This window comes from Alligator sinensis, unplaced genomic scaffold (genome assembly GCF_000455745.1).
Source record: "Alligator sinensis unplaced genomic scaffold, ASM45574v1 scaffold2241_1, whole genome shotgun sequence".
Taxonomy (NCBI): domain Eukaryota; kingdom Metazoa; phylum Chordata; order Crocodylia; family Alligatoridae; genus Alligator; species Alligator sinensis.
The window spans coordinates 189624-206906 of NW_005843292.1; the positions used below are offsets into that span (position 1 = coordinate 189624).

Here is a 17283-nt window from a genome sequence, read left to right on the forward strand (position 1 = left end):
AGGCTAGAGGTTGATCAGACCTCCGTTGCCTGCTTGAAATGCACTGGGTCCGTAAGGATCCACAGCGCTTAGAGATCTTCACACAGCATGAAGTCTCTTCGTCCCTTGTTCGTGGAGTCCTCCAACTTGGGCGGAAACCACTCAAGCCTTTTATACGGCTAGCAAGCCAATCACTAGCCGCCACGTGTGAATAATTTAGAACTGGCCAATAATGGGACTCGAATTAGCATACAAATGGCGGGAACTCTTTGCAACGAGCATTTCTGTGCTGCAACAAAGAAATGCACCCTGCAAAGAAAGCTTCAAATCGGCGGGAAATTCTCCCTTGCACCGGGGTTCTCTTTTGCAGCAGAAAACTCCACCGTGCAACGAAGCGATAATTTAGCGGGAACAATTTAGCAGTGCTGAAGCGCACAAAAACAAAAATCACACCCTTTGGGTTGTGACACCCCCGATGTACTTGTAGGCAGCCACCAGGTCCCCCCGAGCCTGCACTTCTCCAGGCTGACGAGTCCCAGGGCTCTCAGCCTCTCCTCATAAGACCTGCTCTCCTGCCCTCTGATCACGCATGTGGCTCCTCTGGACTCTCTCGAGCTTCTCCACGTCCTTCCTCAATAGTGGAGCCCGGAACTGGATGCACTACTCCAGCTGTGGCCTCGCCAAGGCCGAGTAAAGCGGGAGGATGACATCCTGGGTCTTGCTAGGAATGCATCGGTTGATGCAAGCCAGGATTTTATTTGCATTGCCGGCTGCGACATCGCATTGGTGGCTCATGCTCATCTTGTGGTCAGTTGTGACCCCAGGTCTCTTGGTAGTGGTGCTAGCGAGCGTAGCATTGCCAAGCCCATGCTGAACCACGGGAGCTTTAGTTGGGTTATGAGGAAGAACTCGATTGAGAATTGGAGCAGGCTACCCAGAGAGGTTGTGGAGTCCCCATCCTTGGGAGTGTTTACGCAGGTTGGAAGAACATGTGACTGGGTGGGTTAATAGCGGGTGATCCTGCCTTGAGCAGAGGCTTGGACTAGATGGCTTCCTGAGCCCTATTTTCCCATGATTTCTAGAGCCACGTTCCCAGGTGCACATTTGTCCAAGAGGCCAAGTGCACCATTTTTATTTCCCTTTCCAGACTTCCCTAACTCTCCGTCCGTCACTTTGGGCGTCTTTCTTATCCATTGCAGCATGAAGCAATACCTGATCCATATGTGCGAGAGATGCATGGAAAGTCAAGTGGGTCAGTGGGTGTGGATCCTTCCTCTTCTGCATTTCTTCGCTCATCCTTTCGACCCTGTCAGACGCTCCGGAGCAGACTCTCACCAGAAATCTGAAGAGGACTGGGCAGGGCTAGAAGGTCTGGCATTCAATGACTTCAAAAACAGCACGTCTTATCAGGGGTAAGTTAAGTTATTTGTGAATAGCTCAAGCCTGAATATTTGCAGGGGTTCTTGTTCCCAGCCCCGTTTTGGCGGCCCTGACAATATCCGAGTGTCTGACAGTCCTGCTGCTCAATGTACTACTCAAGTTTGCAAATTTTTCAGGGTGAAGTCTGTGAACTTAAACGTTGCTCTGTGGGGAGGCGAGAATCAGACTTGTCACACTGGGTGCCCATGTGGGTCACCCTAGGGAGTGGGGGGGGGGCTTTTCTCATCATTGGGAGAACAGAATAAAATGTGTTGGTTCAACCATCTCCTTTCTATAAATTCACTACAGAAGGACCTAGAAAATGCAACATCTTCCTCTGTTGGTTATAGGGCTGGTGTTTTGTGCCTGAAAACCTTTTCCAACTATTTAGTTGGTCTAATAAAAGATACCACATTTACCCAAAGAACCTCGTCTGCCTACACCTTCCTCTTGCATTTTGTGTCCATTGAACTTTTTTAAAGAAGAGACTGTGCATCGTATGCATACCCACATGTGCATGTCAATGAATGACTGAAGTGTCTCTGGGTGGAGCGAGAGGGGGTGGGTGGGTCTCTTCTGCGTGCTTCCCGTGTCTCCTGTGTGGGGGTCTAACGTTTCTGATGTTTTCTGCTCTGCAGGAACCAGCTGCTGAAGCTCATGGAAAGAAAGGCATACCTGTTGAGAACAGACGAGATGCTAGGCCGTTCCTGGTTCTGCTTGCTGCCCCTGGATGTCTTGGGAGAGTTTCTGACCCGTTTACCTGTGCAGTTGTTGGATGCTCTTGTAGGAATTTACCACCAACTACAAAGCAGCTACATTACGTACACCTCAATTGAGGTTTGTCTCTGCTAAGTAATCTAAATCTTTGTCTCCTAATCGGTACTACCTACAATAGTCATTACCAAGTGAAGGCGATTGTACACTGTTGCTGTAGGAAACGCATCTTACTAATACCATGTTTTCTGGCATACCGCATCCCCCCCCAAATAGAGCACCATGTAAGAAAAAGCACACAGAAAAGGGATGGAACCTAAACTTCAGCCCGCTTACCCTCCCTTTCCTGCTTAATCAAAAGCTGAAACCCTAGTTGCTGCGGAAGACTCATCTCGGGTAAATCTGCAATTCTGAAAAAAGCTCAAAAGTGTTCAGGGCTGCAAAATAGGGGGGGACGTGTGTGTGTATGCCAATAAATATGGTATTTGACAAATGAGGATGGTAGTTTTTTCCTTCCAGCCATTTTATTTTCTCTTCATAATTCATAACCATATAATTGGAAAATATTTCAGCAGCTTTAAGTAGCTCTTTTCAGGAGTATTGACTTAACTCCAAATTCCAATCATGAGTTTAAGTCAATAAGCAGAAGACTTGACTTTAAATAAATGATTTCAGTCTTGTTTTGCATTTTTGTACTTCAGTTTCCTTTCCTAAAAGGAAGTTGTTTCTCGCTGTTTGCCATAGCAAAGGGTGTATACAAATCTGACCCTGCCTTAGATGGTGGGTGCCTGTGCATATCTATATCTACTTGGCTACAAACTAAGGTAAAGGTTCTTGGGTGAACATGACCTTTTTATTCTGCATTCTTTATTTTTTTGTGGTTTGTTTAAAGCTTTTTCTCCTTCTTTCTCAGTCAATAGGGAATCTCCTAAGCAAGCTGACAGAGCTTCTGGATGGTCACCAGAAAAGGTAAATGAAGTCCTAAATCTAATTTTCTCATGTGCTGAAACATGCTTTTGCCTGTGGTTCGAGCTAACCCCTCGCTGGGTCTGCAGGGCGTGCTAGCCCGCTAAAAGCTTGGCTCTCAATGGCAGCCGAGGAAAAGGAAGTGTTCGGTGAAAGGAGCAAAGCTTGTTGTGTTCGTTCATTGTGTAAAATATATTTTCATTGTGATGGATAGATGCAATTCATTTCCATAGTGGGTCCTAAATTGTTCTGCTGTTTTTGAGATGCCTCAAGGGCAATTCTGTATACCGCGAATCCTCCTTTACCCCCCTGATCTTACTGAACTTTACGCTTTCTCTGAAGTCATTGAAGTGTTTAGACTTTGAAAGAACTGGGTGCGTTTTTATTTTGCTCTAGACCCCTACCACAAGACGTCTTGGAGGCCTGCTTGATTGTCTGCTCTAAACTCTATGACGTCGTCTGCAAAAAAACCAAGTCCAGTTATTATCCTGGACTTACTGCTGCAGCAGCTGTGATTGTTTCCAGAGCTAGTGGCCTTACATCCTTGGAGGTAGGTATTTGCATAATTAGTAGCATTCATTATTCAGTGTCAGGGATGCGCTTGCTTCTGTAGTTCCCTGAGTTTCATTCTAGCTGCTTATCTCCCTTCCTGCATTGTGCCAGGCAAATACTGTAAGACTACTAACAGTGATTGATCTCCAGCTTCATTCAGCTGTGCTTCACTTGCGTGGCTTGTTATATTAAAAATACATTCTGTTGCAAATATAACTGAGACCTAGATCTGAGCTTCCATGGTGCATTTTTTTCTGTAAAAAAGTTTTATTAGACGTAGGAGACTTGCATGCGCAAAAAAGCTGGCTCCCGGGTCAGTTGCAGGTGTTCGCGGCCACAGAGCGAGCCCCTACCGATCTCCTTGTCATGGCACTGCCTGTGGTCCTTCTGCCCAGGGATTGGTGTGTGCGGGGGTGCAGCCAAAACAGGAGCTCCTGGTCCCTCTCCTAAGGTTTCTGAAATCTCTCCAAGGCCTTGTGACCGCGGAGGTATTTATTATTTCTGTGCTGTTGGCTTTGTTTCCCTTAATGTAACATTAGGTTTCAAAAGATGCTTCAACAAGTGGAAGTCATCGGAGTATATCAGTGATGGATACCCTGAACAATCTCCTGAGCCAGACAAGAAAGTGGCTTCGAGATTGTTTAAGCAAGCCGTACTACAGTGCGTATGGGGCCGCTCTCCATAACGAGCTGCAGGTATGTATTCTTGAGTTGCGTAGCTGGGGAAAAAGCTTCCGATTTTAATGACTGCCAGAGTCTCCAGCCTTTCCCCAACTTTTGTCCTTGGTTTTTTCTATTCCGACCTTACTTGCAAAGAAAACGGCTGCTATGTTGGGTGCCTAAATATTGAAAAGGGTTGGTATTGATGCTAGCTGGGCTCTACAGATTATACCGCTGTCCAGGACACTTGTCCCCTCTCTAGTGACTTTTTTCTGTCTTCATTTTCTGACGTGGACTGGGTCACCCACATCCTCCTTTAAATTCGGATTCCATGGACTGGAATAATCTGTTCTAGAAATACGTTTAGCTGGTGGGTGCGGCGTGCCCCATCTGAACTTCTGGCATGTCTCCCAGAGTGAATCAGGATGACAGAAATAAAACCCTTTCTTGCACTGTGTGCATGCCACTGTATGTGTGTTTTGAATGATGCATCAAGAGCATTTATTTGTGTGTAGCACCATTCCAAGTCTTCCTCTCTCCTTAGGTCTGGGATCAGTTTGTGAAGATAACCTTTCCTGATGAACAGTTCACTGAGACGTGGAAGAAAACTCTAGTTTCTGACCTGGAAGGGAAGATTAAAAAGGTACCAACCTCCTGCATATGTGCATCTTGTGGATCGATTTAAAGTGGGTGCATTTCTCTCTCGCAATAATTTTATTCTTAAACGATTTTTGCACCAATGGAAGTTTCTGTGGGAGAGAAACAGTAGTGGAGGTTCATTCAGCTGCTATTGAAATCAGAAGAAAGACTCCCATTAACTTCAGTAGGAGATGGACCACTCATTCCATGATTAAACAGCTTTTTGTGGTGGCAAAAGTCCCAGCCCTCCTTTTTATAAAACAACTTGCTGCTTCAGAGCCTCTCCTAGACTGTAGGGCTTGATTTTTAGTTTTCCACCTCTTCTCTTTCCATTGGGGCCAGTCTGTTCAAGCAGCTGCTTTTATCTTGCTGTGAAGGTTTGCTGCTAGTGCAGCTAGGCAGCAGCAGCAAGCTCTCCTGTGACAGGCAATGACTTTTAGGCTCTTCCACCAGGGAGACGGCAAACAGACCCTCTCAGATTCCCCTAGCTGGGTTCAAGGACCGTGCATTTTATACTTCCTTCCTACTCTTACCGCTAGAGGCCTTCAGCTTTTTCCGGACCTTTGAGAGGCTTGGCTAACACCCCCGTGTTTATAGCCAAAGCAGAGCGAGGGAAGGGTGTGGTGCACCCGAGTTGTCCATATGCTGTACGATGCTTAAAATGCATAGGGCAGGCACTAAAATAGCCATCTATCCTCATCCAATTCCTTTCGTGGAAGATGCAGGGGGTTTGCGGTATTCAAGGCTTTCTGGGCCCACATGTAAAGTGTTGCACGTGGCAGATGTCTAACAAGCAAACCCTGAAGGGTACTGGGGACCAGCGCACCCAGGAAACGTCATCATCCTCTGTGCCATGTTTTCTTGGGAAGGTGCTTATTCCAGGCACTGCTCCTTAAACGGCCCAAGGACCCAAGCTGTACAGAACTGAGACTTCTGAGCGTTGCACCTTTGACTCGCTGGTTGGTGCTTCCCGGTCCCACGGACTAGAGGAGGTGGGAACTGCAGAGAGAAAATGACTGATTAGCAGACTTTCCTTTCTTCTCTTGTCTTCCCAGTGGCTTCTCTTGTGTTGTCAATAGTCATGTGCCAAGTTTGGGCCATTGAAGTGACAGCATAAAGGTCAAAAAAACCCCCAACCTGATTTTTCATTTCATTTTATTTTTTTCCCCCATTCTTAATTTCTTGTTAAAAACATGCCCCTCCCTTGGTTATTCTTTTAGAAAAATAACTCTTTATCACTTTTTCAATAGGAACCTCCAGTTCAACTGATCAAAGCCTACTGCGCCCATCACGATGAGTTCAACAAGCTAGACTCTTACATCGGGAAGTCCTTTGAGAACTGTGCTATAGAAGCTGTTAACATGGCGTGCCAGGTAATCTGTGCTCCTTTGAGTAGAAACCCCATCTGAAGTGGTCTTTATACCTTTCCACCCCTCCTGGTTGCAAGGGGAGAAGTAATGATCCTGAGTCTTTGACCATCCAGAAACAGACTTTCCACTTTATCTCCACCCTTTCCCATCTAAGAGTCGAACATTCGACCTTCTGGCAGAGATGTGATCTGTTAACCTTCACAGGAGACCTGTATTTTATAAACTGCAGACAATTGCATGTTGGCTTTTTAAAAAAATTTTTGGTGTGCCTTGAACAATTCGGTTGTGTTCTGGGTTTTTTTCAAACCAGAATGTCGGGAATTGGGAATTTACATAGAGATCAAGGAAGAAATACTTAACTTTCTTCAGTGATGCTTACTACCTTCCGTAGAGTCGATGCCAGCTACTTTACATTATTATTGGTGTAAAGGTTGATTTTAGAAATGCCCCAGGTCTCCATTATTTTAGAGCATGCCTGCTCGAATAAGATTGAACTGGATTTTTGGCTTTGAAATCCTGGTGGATAGCAAAAAGACCCTTATGACATCAGTGCGCATACAAAACGAGCATTGCTGTAATCCCTACCTCACCCATGTTCTTTGCTTTACAGTCTCAGAAAAACCTCTTGGACATGGTGTCATCTTACAACCTGAGCAAATTTGGTAAGCTCGTGTCAGCAGTGATCACAAAATCCTGGATCCCTGACAAAAATGGAAGGCCTGTGGATGACTTCGATGAAGTCCTACTTCATTTGCTTACGTGGCCAGACATCAAGCATCTTTTCAACTTCAATGGTATGCTTGTGTTGAATTTGTATGAGAAACTGTGACGGGCGATAGCTCTGCATGTGCTGCTGTGCAGGGAAGGAAACGTTTCTTTGCAAGGAGCTCAGGCTGGGGCAGTGATAGCTCTTAAGAACTAGGTCAGCTGCTGGAGTTTGAAAGGTATATAGAGCTTCACTTGGGAATGTTTACCAGGTAAAAGTGAAGGATTTTTGTTTTCCCTTCATAGCCAAACTATTGTTTATGCTGCAAAAGGGACTCCCAGCAACTATGGGAAAATGGAAAGCTCTGTGCATTTGGAGATGCTTGACAGTGGGTTTGCAAAATGATGGGGAGAAGAGGAGACTTGCTGAAGAGTAAGGCAGAGCTACACCATGCTCCTACAGCCCTGTTGACCTGGAAGGCCTATAAATCTGCCATGTTTTGTGTGTGCAAACCTCATTTAAGAGTGTTAAACTAATAAAATCCTGCAGCTAATGTGACTTTTGTGCCATCAGCTCTGGTCGTACATGATGTACCTTCTTGCCCCTCTTCTGTTCTGTCTGGTTAGACTGTCTGTAAGATCTCTGGGGCAGAGACATTTGCTCTGTACAATGCCCAGCAGAATAAGGCTCTCCTCTCTGCTGGGACACACCGTATGCTCTTGTAATCTAGATTTATAACGGTACTAGGAGTGACAGGCTGGCTTACCCGAAAGGTTTGTTGGATTCAAGGGCAGGCTGAAGACACAAGTCTGAAGCATGGCACCTGGCCACGTAGCAGAGATTGTTTCCAATCATCACCGAGAAAGGTGATGGCAAAACATCCCAGCGGTGTCGTGCCCAGAATCGGATGGCAGAAGGCGTGATTCGACACTTACCCACCTGCTTTTTCTGACAGGAGCCAATGGGCAGGTCCTGGATCAACTTACTGGTGAAGCCAAGCAGCTAATGGCCATGGCTGACTCGGTTTTCATGCACATCGATGAACACATCAAGAGTGGAGAGATACTAGTTAAGCGCTTAGACCTCATTCTAAAGCACAAGAAACAATTTCTCTGCATATGGGAGCTGAGTGAGTGTTCATCTCTGGGCCTTCAAGGAGGGTGGAGAGGGGAGCGTTACTCTTCTGGATGGGACGTGGGCCTGCTGCAATGCATGGTTGGGGCGACGTGGAATTGCACCTTCCATTCGCTTACATTGGTTGCTGTTGCTGCATGTTGGCACCGTTGTTGCCTAGTGTGTTGAGGATACAGCTGTTGAATAGACCAGTCCTATTCCCATTTACATGAGTGCTGAGGTCAGGGATGTACTTTTCTTAATAACCATCATCCATTTTCATTTCAGAGCATAAGCATCTTCCATCCCTGGAAAGAACAAAGCTGAACCATGACCTGGAAAAAATGCTGGTGCTCAGGAGGGAGGAAAAGATATCTGTAGAGAGAGAGAGGAAATGGGTGACAGCGCTCCTGGACATGTGCAGGATGGTGCAGACAGTTATAAGAGGTATTGTCCAGTGAAGTCTCTAGGGGGGCAGATTCTCCTGCAGCGGTGATTTTGTTTTAGCACTGACTTCATTGCAGCAGCAGTGGGCAATGAGGCAAGGAAGGGCAAGACTGGGAGGGGATGGAGGCAGAGATGGAAAAAGTTCAGTGAAAAGCTTGAGGCGGGGAGCATTAGCTAACCTCAGACTTCCTAGGGTTGTATGAGGCGGGTGTTGAGTGGTTGTGGGTTTCATTGTCTGGTTAAGAGATCTTGGAAGTGGGAATAGGCTAAAGCTGGTTTCAGACTGACATTGGGATTTCTGTGCTGTGACTTGGCTTTTGTGTTCAGTGGATACCGCTGATGTGGAGGAGAAACTTCAGGAGGATCTGGGCGCAAAAGGACTCTATGAGGTTTGTGACGTGAGAACACTGGATTCTCCCGGCGGAGGTCCCATAAAAACCTATTACAATCTGAGCCCAGAGCTGCGGGAGGTGGCTGAGGTTATGTGCACCTTCAAGGAGAGCAGCGTCTTCCAGTTCTGCTGGAAAAAGGCAGCGCAAGAGCAAATGGAGGAACAAGAAGATCTGGATGAAGGAGCCACCCCCACGCTACGCCTCAATGAAGTGTACGACTCTCTGTTCTCTCCTTGCTACCGTGAATATCAGAAACTTCATCGTGAGCTGATATCGGGAGAGCTGACCTTTGCAAAGGTGGATGATGTCTTCAGAGACTTTAAGAACCATTACGAAGGTCTGAAATCCGACCTCCAGCTCATGTGCAAACTGCAGGAACAAGGTGACAGAAAATGGATCGAGCTGCGTCTTCGGCAGATCCAACAATACCACGAGCTGGACTTGGCTATGGACTCTGCTGTGGTGATTGCGAAGATCAGAGAGGATTTAAACCTCTCCGGTGACTTCAGCAAAATCCACAAGATTCTGAACTTTGTAAGTATTTGTGCTTCAAACGCTGCCCGGGAAGGCCATGTAAAGCAAGCGTCTCCTTGCTTGTCAGGATGCCCTGTTAGTGAATGGTCCCAATAAAGCCGTCCAGTCTCCTAGAGATATTCCCTTTTGCGTAGGCATCCAAGCACCTTGGAAAGCTGGCTAGCCATTTATCAGTCCTATTAGCAAAGGAACGAACCAGCGGCAGAGTAACATTAACATGCTGTGGGATCAATCTACAGCTACAGTTCTCTGTGCGTTTAGTAGCCAGTTCTGAATATCCGTGTCTTATGCCAGAATTGACTACCAACATATTTTGATTGCATTCACCATGGTGTGGTCCTGGCACGTACCTTTGCTTTATGTAGAGTATCTAGAAGAGACACTTGGCTGTTTTTTGCATGTGGAACTTGAATATCAGGTTAGGCACGAGCAGCTATGCTATGGCTGTGCATCTTTTCCATGGGGGAGGGATTATAGGAGCCTTGATCCTACTCTGGCTGCTCTTTCAATTCCTTTGCGCCGTCTTGCTTTGCAGCGCAACCAGCTGGAATCTATAAAGGAAGAGAGGCTGGATTACATCAGCCCCGACCTCATGAAAGCCAAGCAGCTGCTGGAAGAGATCAGGGAGCCCCTTCGCAGGTGCCTGGAGCAGTTCACAGTCAGGAAGGACTTTGTCAACTGGGTCAAAGAGGCTTTGGAAGGTAAAATCAAGGTTGCCCTCTCTCTGCTGCTAGGAACCGGAGGGGTCAGCCCGGGGGTGAGGAAGGGAGGATGCGGTCTCACTGGCATTTGGGGCAGATCAGTCCCACCTGGTAACAGGGAGCTGCCTTTTTGGGTCACTTCTGCTCTCCTATTTCCTTCTCTACTGTAGTGTCACTGCAATTGCAGTGCTAGAAAATTGAGGACTAGTCCTTTCGGGTCAGTGGGAGGCTTACTCAGTAAAGCTGATGTAAGTGAGAGGTCCCACTAAAGGGGCTGCCAGGACCCTTTTATTAGCAAAGATGAAGATGCACCTGCAGGAAACCCACTTGATGAATTTCCCCCCAGATGTAAATGAGCTCAAGGTGTTCGTGGACCTGGCCTCCATCTCGGCGGGGGAGAACGACATGGACGTGGATCGTGTGGCCTGCTTCCACGACGCTGTGCTTGGCTACTCCTCCCTGCTGTACGAGCTGAAGCGGGAGTCGGGGTTCGATGACTTCATGCAGTGCCTGAAGAAGCTGGGGAAAGCCCTGGAGAGTGACGAGAACCTTCCCAAGAAACTGGTGCGTTCTGCCGTGCCCACCCCTCTGCTCACATCGTCGCCCTCCTGCTTTCCGATGGGTCCAGACGGTTGATTGAGAGAGCAGGGTTCAGGTGCCGCGTGTGGCTACAGGGGCACTGCAAACAACAACCCCAGCATTACAGTTCTAGACTTAATTTGCTAAGACAAAGCCACCCTGGTCTTTCCTTAACTCGCTGCAGGCTACCCTAGTAGAGAAAGAGGCTTTCACACAGTGCAGGCACTTGGCTGTGCTGCGAGATGCTCTTGGGGCTGTGGCCTGGCTGGTGCGACTAAGGTGCACCCACTTCCATAGCCAAGAACGCGTGGGAGCAATGCAGCTCATGTTCCCACGATTTACCAGGGACCCAGTTGTGCGTGGGTCAGGTGAGGACAGCCTTCAGCATGAGCCTGCAACCAGGATCCTTCCCCCAGAAACCGGGGTGCTCGGTCTGTGCCCCTCGGTGACCCCACACGCAGCTCTGGCATGCAGGGTGCTCTGGGCTGTGCCAGTGTTCAGTGGGATCTGGCTGCCTGAATCCCTGGACATAAGGAGAAGTGTTTCCTGGCAGTAACTTGGACTGCGCCTTCCCCTTCTCCCTGCAGCGTGATTCTGCTCGGCACCTGGAGTGGCTGAAGACCGTGAAAGAGAGCCACGGGTCTGTGGAGCTGTCCTCTCTGTCGCTAGCCACCAACATCAACAACCACGGGGAGTACGTCATCAGAGCCCCGCCGGAGGGCCAGAAGGTGAAACCTCTACTTGCCCTGTCCATCTCGCCTGTCTGGCTGCTTCGTCCCTAAGCAAACGCTCTCCTTGCCCTGGGCAAGGAGTCGGGGTTTTGGAGATGACATTGAGCATGGTTTTATCCTGTCTCTGGTGCACAAACCATTTCCGGGACCGGCTTGGGGAAGACCTGAGGGTGGGAAGACTATTTTGAGGCACCGTTCAGCCTCTAGATGAATCCCGGTATACTTGTTGCTCTTCCACCACCTTGCCCAGAGCCTTTTGGGGCCTGGCACGGACTTCGGGTAATTGCTGACCCTGGCTGTCCTACCTGCCCCTAGTTACAGCCAGCAGAGAGGAGAGCTACCGCAAGCATTCAGGTGCACGGTGTAAAGAAATGAGCATGGAAATGAAGTCTCCTTGTGCTCATGGTGATTTGCTGTTCCCTGACAGGTGTCTCTGGACACGGTACTGCGCCTGAAGCTCTCGGAGAGCCACGGGGACAGCGACGAGATACGGCAGTACTCCTTGGAGGAACTGCGAGAACTGCTGAACAAGCTGATGCTGATGTCGGGCAAGGGAGACCAGAGCATGGAGGTGGACAAGTTTTCAGAGGTCAGGTTCCCACTGCTGCCTTTGTGCATGCGAGATGTTTCCTGGCCTCTGGAGAGGAGTTCCTGGCTGGCGGCGGGGCTGGCCTCAAGCCCTCCAGCAGCTGTTTTTAAACAGTTGCTTACACTTTAAATAGTGGGGAGGGGGGGGACTGATGAAGGGCTATGAAAGATTTTGCCACCCTCTGTTCCCTAGTAGGAGGTAGCCCTGCCTGGGCCTGTGTGAAGCCACCTGGCCTTTTCATTCCCACCTGGCCAGCCGCATCGCACCTGGCCTGCTTGTTGACTCTCGGCAGAGCAGCCAGCCTCTGTCTGGGACCACAGGCACCCAGAGAGTTGCTGAAGAGCAGCTGTGAGCCCTGTTAGGACTTTCCACTCGCCCAGCTTCAGTCCAGTTCAGCTCTTGCACAAGCATCAGAGCTCTTTTTAGATGCTCAGGGACCAGGTAGCTGGGTGCCGATGACCCTGCACAGTTCTGACAATGGCTGCTCTGTGTGCTGTCCCCCACAGGTATTTTCCAGTGTCCAGAGACTGGCGCAGTCCTTTATAGACCTGTACTCGGCAGGGAACATGCTCTGCCGAGCCTGGGCCGCCTACGTGTATTGCTCGCCCAGGAGCAAGGCATGCACAAGCATGGATTTCTGTTTGAAAGCCATCCCCAAGCTTGTAGGGAGGGGAGAGGTGACAGCGCTGCTCCCGCAGCTCTGCAGGACGATGGAGAGCTTCCTGGTGCGGTGGAAGGACTTTGTGTCCGAAAAGCGTTCCCGGTATTTCTACCTGAACTACTACACGGCAGAGCAGCTGGTTTACTTGTGCGGGGAGCTCACAAAAGGGAAGCCCAGCGAGAGAGCCTTGATGATGCTTTCATTTGTGAAGCAAAACTGCACCGAGAGGGATGTGGACGTGGTTTGCAGATGGGTGGTATCCAGACACGCACACACGAGCCTCCCGGACTTGCCAGCAGTGTTGGCCACGGAGGACCTGCCTGTCCAGCTGAAGCGTGTCTGGGGGTCCTACATGGAAGACATGCGTGCTTTCTTGCCAAACTGCTTGGACATGGATGCTCTGGGCAGTTGCCTTGACCATCTGGCCCATCAAGAGAAGCAGCATGTTCAGCGAGCTCTCCCTCAGTGCCTGCAGGCCGGCAGGCCCAACCTCATCACTTGTCCTAGGGCCGAGGTGCTGGCTTCGGCACTGGCCATCTACATGAGCAGCCCAGGCCAGCCCCTGCCCACCTTCGACGAAGTGCTCCTATGCACACCTGAGACCAGCCTGGAGCAGGTGGGGCTCTTCCTGCGCCGGTGCCTCACGCCCGGCAACCGCGGGAAGATCTACGCCATGCTGTACGCCGACAAGCTGAGCTACGACGTCGGGTGCAGAGCGGAGGAGCTGTTCCAGCGCCTGCTCAAGCAGTCCCACCTGGACGGCTACTGCCTCGTCATCCTGTGCGACTGCGAGAGGGAGCACTGCTACATCCCTTCTGCCTTCAGCCAGTACAAGGTGCACGCCACCCCCCAGAAGGAGCTGAAGGACATCCAGGAGTATCTGAGGAGCCACTTCGTGGTCGCCCAGCCTACCAAGTCAGCAGCCTCTGTGTTCAAGGACAACATGTGTGTTAGGATCGTGTCCTCCAAGAGAGCCGGCGTGGGTAAGATGCTGGGTGTCACAGTGGGTCTGTTCGGGCATGAAAGCACCAAGGCTGAAGTGCAGGCAGGAAAGCGCCGTGCATGCGTCCTTGATGCCGCACTGGGCTCCTTGCTGCTTCTCACGTGGGGCTTTAGGAACGGTCTGCTTCTGATTCTGGTCACTGCTCTCTTCTGCCTCGCCCCTGCTTCCCCCTACCCCCGCCTGGTGCCAGGAGCCCGGCTTTTCTCCCCAGGGACTATAAGTAATTCAGGCTTGTGCAGCCAGTGTGACCCAGCCTCGTGCCTCCCAGAGCTTTTCCTTTGGGATATGCGTGAGTTAAAAGGGAGGGGACCTGGCCCATCAGGAGAAGCAGGATATCTAAACAATCCTCCCTCTTTTTTTTGGTTCTTATAGCTAACTTGCAGGGTATTTTTCTCATCGCAGGAAAATCTCTCTATGTGAAAAGGCTGCACGAAAAACTGGAAAAGTGCTATGACATGACTGCACGTCTAGAAACGATCAGGCTGATTGAACCCCAAGTAGATGAAAGCAAAGTGCTGAGATCTCTCCTGCCTTTCCTGAGACGGCAGCACCAGCAAAAGCCCATGATATTCCATATTGACATCACCTCCTCGGTGAGTACGTCACAGCTGCTCCCTTTCGTGGAGGGGACGGTTGTCTTTACAGACTTCCTGTCTTCTAAACTCTGCCAGGAGGTGTTGTTCTTCTGACCAGAGGATCCTTAAGCATAAAACATAAGAGGGGAATATACGTGCCCTCGATGACCCTTTCCAATTTGACTATGTACTTAGGTACGAGGCGGGATTGCAGAGTTCCTCTTCAAGCTGCTAGTTCTGCGGTACCTGGCGGACGCTGATGGGAACATGTGGCTACGCCAGCCGCATCACTTGTATGTCATTGAAATCCTTGAAACGGATCCAGCGCCAAAGAAGCCCACGAGGCTGGTACGTGTTTCTGGCTACACCATTTCTACCTACTTTTGCTTGTCTGCGTGTGGGTATGTGCTTGGATACACTGATGGAGCTCATAGGGGTATACCATATCTTCTCTCATGCACCATGTACCTTTTTTATAACCCCAAATTCAGCTGCTGGAAATTAGGGTGCATATTTATAATGAGGAAATATGGTAAGAGCAGTTTCTGCCAGGGGAAAGAGATGGTAAAGCTGCATGTGCGTGGACTCTGACTCATCCCTGGCAGATGCTGTCAAGGAAAGATCTATTTTTTTTCTTTATTCAAGGTGTGTGTGATTCAGAGGGCATGTTGTGTGAGCAGATACAGCAGGCTATCCAGTACTAGACCAGGGAGACTTTGTATCTGAATTTAGGACAATCCCTTGTGCATCTCCAGTGAGCAGTGCTAGAGGCATCATCATTTTTATATCACAACTGCAACTGCTCCCAGGATGTCCTTGACTCGGGCGTCAGTCAGTGTTGCTCGGTGCTGGCTGTACTGGCTCTGTCGTAATATTTGCATAATGAGATACAAATGCATACATTTGGGGGGAGGTGCAGAACCTGGATGACTTTGCGTTTGGATGTAGAAAGCAATAAAATAAAGCAGGGCAGGGCTGGAGCGGGAGAACTGGATCTTTCCAGGGGAAGGTCCTGAACAGTCCAGGAGGATACAAGAAGGGGGTAGCAAGCTTGCAGGGAGGAGAATCCGTAGACAGAGATAATGGCTAGTGCAGGGACTTGTTTGTTCTGCTTGTTTCCCCTTCTCCCATGTCTCTAAGACGCCTGGTTGTGGAAACCTGCAGCAAGTTGCCCCCCGGCATCACGCGAATGCTGCGTCTGCCACACGGGAGGATGGGGAAGGAACCCTGTAAAAAAAAATAAAAAAAAAATAAAATAAAAAAATAACGCTGCACCTTTACTATGGCTTATTCTTGTCCTCTGCAGGGATTGAAGTACAGTTTCCTGGAGGTCTTCCCTAAGATCACATGCAAGTCTCCTAAAGAAGTGCTGGAAATGGAGACGCAGGGAAGCCCGTCTCGGGATGCCCTGGAGCCAGGAATGGATCCAGTGGAGTTCTGCAGCGAGGCCTTCCAGAGACCTTTCCAGTACCTGACACTATTCGACTCTGGGGACAACCTGGATCTGTTCAGCTATGACAGGGGCTCTGTCGAGGGGAGTCCCGCGGAGTGCCTGCAGCGGTTTCTCGTGCACTGCGGCGTGATGGACCCCTCGTGGTCGGAGCTGAGGAACTTCGTCTGGTTCCTGAACATCCAGTTGCAAGACTGTGAAGCTTCAGTCTTTTGTAACCCTGAATTTGTCCACGACACTCTGCAGGGTTTCAAACGCTTTGTGGTGACCTTCATGATCCTAATGGCCCGGGATTTTGCCACCCCCTCTCTGAACATCTCCGATCAGAGCTCAGGGCGAGCCACCTTTGACTTGGAGGGTGTCACGGAAGCAGATCTCTTTCCTTTCCGCATTCGGAAGAAGTGGGAATCGGAGCCCCATCCATACTTATTCTTCAATGAAGACCACGTCTCCATGACCTTCATTGGCTTCCATCTTCAGGGCAACGCCACTGGTGGCATTGACGCCGTCAGTCCTGTGAATGGCAATATCCTCAAAAGCAACGTCATGACCTCCCAGCTGTACAAGGGGCTGTTGCTTCAGCGGGTTCCTTTCAACACGGACTTTGACCGGTTGCCCAGACACGAGAAGCTAGGGAAACTGTGCATGGTTTTGGGAATCGAGTGGCCCATGGACCCCGATGAAACTTATGAGCTCACGACGGACAACGTACTCAAAATCCTGGCCATTGAGATGAGGTTCAGATGTGGCATCCCAGTTATTATCATGGGAGAAACAGGCTGTGGGAAAACCAGGCTTATCAAGTTCCTGTGTGAGCTGCGCAAGGTTGGCTTCAACGCAGAGAACATGAAACTAGTGAAAGTCCACGGAGGCACCAGCGCAGCGATGATTTATGATAAGGTCAGGGAAGCAGAGGCTGTCGCCAAGACCAATAAGGAGCTCTATGGGCTGGACACGATCCTGTTCTTCGATGAAGCCAACACGACTGAAGCCATTAGCAGCATCAAGGAGGTGCTGTGCGACCGTACGGTAGAAGGGAAGCCTCTGGACCCCTACTCGGGCCTGAAGATCATCGCCGCGTGCAACCCTTACCGGAAGCACAAAGAGGAGATGATTCAACGCTTGGAGTCAGCGGGTCTCGGCTACCGCGTCAAAGCAGATGAGACCAGAGAGAAGCTCGGCTCCATCCCACTGAGGCAGCTCGTGTACCGCGTCCACGCTCTCCCCCCCAGCATGATCCCTCTGGTGTGGGATTTTGGGCAGCTGAACAACCTGACGGAGAAAATGTACATCCAGCAGATTGTTCAGAGGCTCACCGACTCGGTCCCGGCAACAGAAGATGAACTGACGGTCATCACGGAGGTGCTCTACATCTCGCAGAGCTACATGAGGGAGAGGGCTGACGAGTGCAGCTTCGTCAGCCTCCGGGACGTAGAGCGCTGCGTGGAAGTGTTCAAGTGGTTTTGCGACCACAGCGATCTCCTGCTGTAAAACCTGGAGCAGC

The 17283-nt window shown here is 49.7% G+C and overlaps 1 protein-coding gene across 1 annotated transcript in view; it reads left to right on the forward strand.

The window, feature by feature from the left end:
* Window positions 1-17283, forward strand: part of RNF213 (ring finger protein 213) — a gene marked incomplete at its 3' end in the record, with an annotated part of 46337 nt that overhangs the window by 13726 nt on the left and 15328 nt on the right. Inside the window, exons 11-29 of the mRNA XM_025194741.1 lie at window positions 1179-1391; window positions 2037-2235; window positions 3026-3081; window positions 3475-3628; window positions 4170-4325; window positions 4834-4932; window positions 6179-6301; window positions 6909-7092; window positions 7960-8133; window positions 8406-8564; window positions 8892-9490; window positions 10026-10191; window positions 10538-10755; window positions 11358-11498; window positions 11929-12090; window positions 12597-13734; window positions 14157-14347; window positions 14525-14677; window positions 15636-17260. Coding sequence (XP_025050526.1) covers window positions 1179-1391; window positions 2037-2235; window positions 3026-3081; window positions 3475-3628; window positions 4170-4325; window positions 4834-4932; window positions 6179-6301; window positions 6909-7092; window positions 7960-8133; window positions 8406-8564; window positions 8892-9490; window positions 10026-10191; window positions 10538-10755; window positions 11358-11498; window positions 11929-12090; window positions 12597-13734; window positions 14157-14347; window positions 14525-14677; window positions 15636-17260 — 5910 coding nt within the window. The remainder of the gene's footprint in view (window positions 1-1178; window positions 1392-2036; window positions 2236-3025; window positions 3082-3474; window positions 3629-4169; window positions 4326-4833; window positions 4933-6178; window positions 6302-6908; window positions 7093-7959; window positions 8134-8405; window positions 8565-8891; window positions 9491-10025; window positions 10192-10537; window positions 10756-11357; window positions 11499-11928; window positions 12091-12596; window positions 13735-14156; window positions 14348-14524; window positions 14678-15635; window positions 17261-17283) is intronic.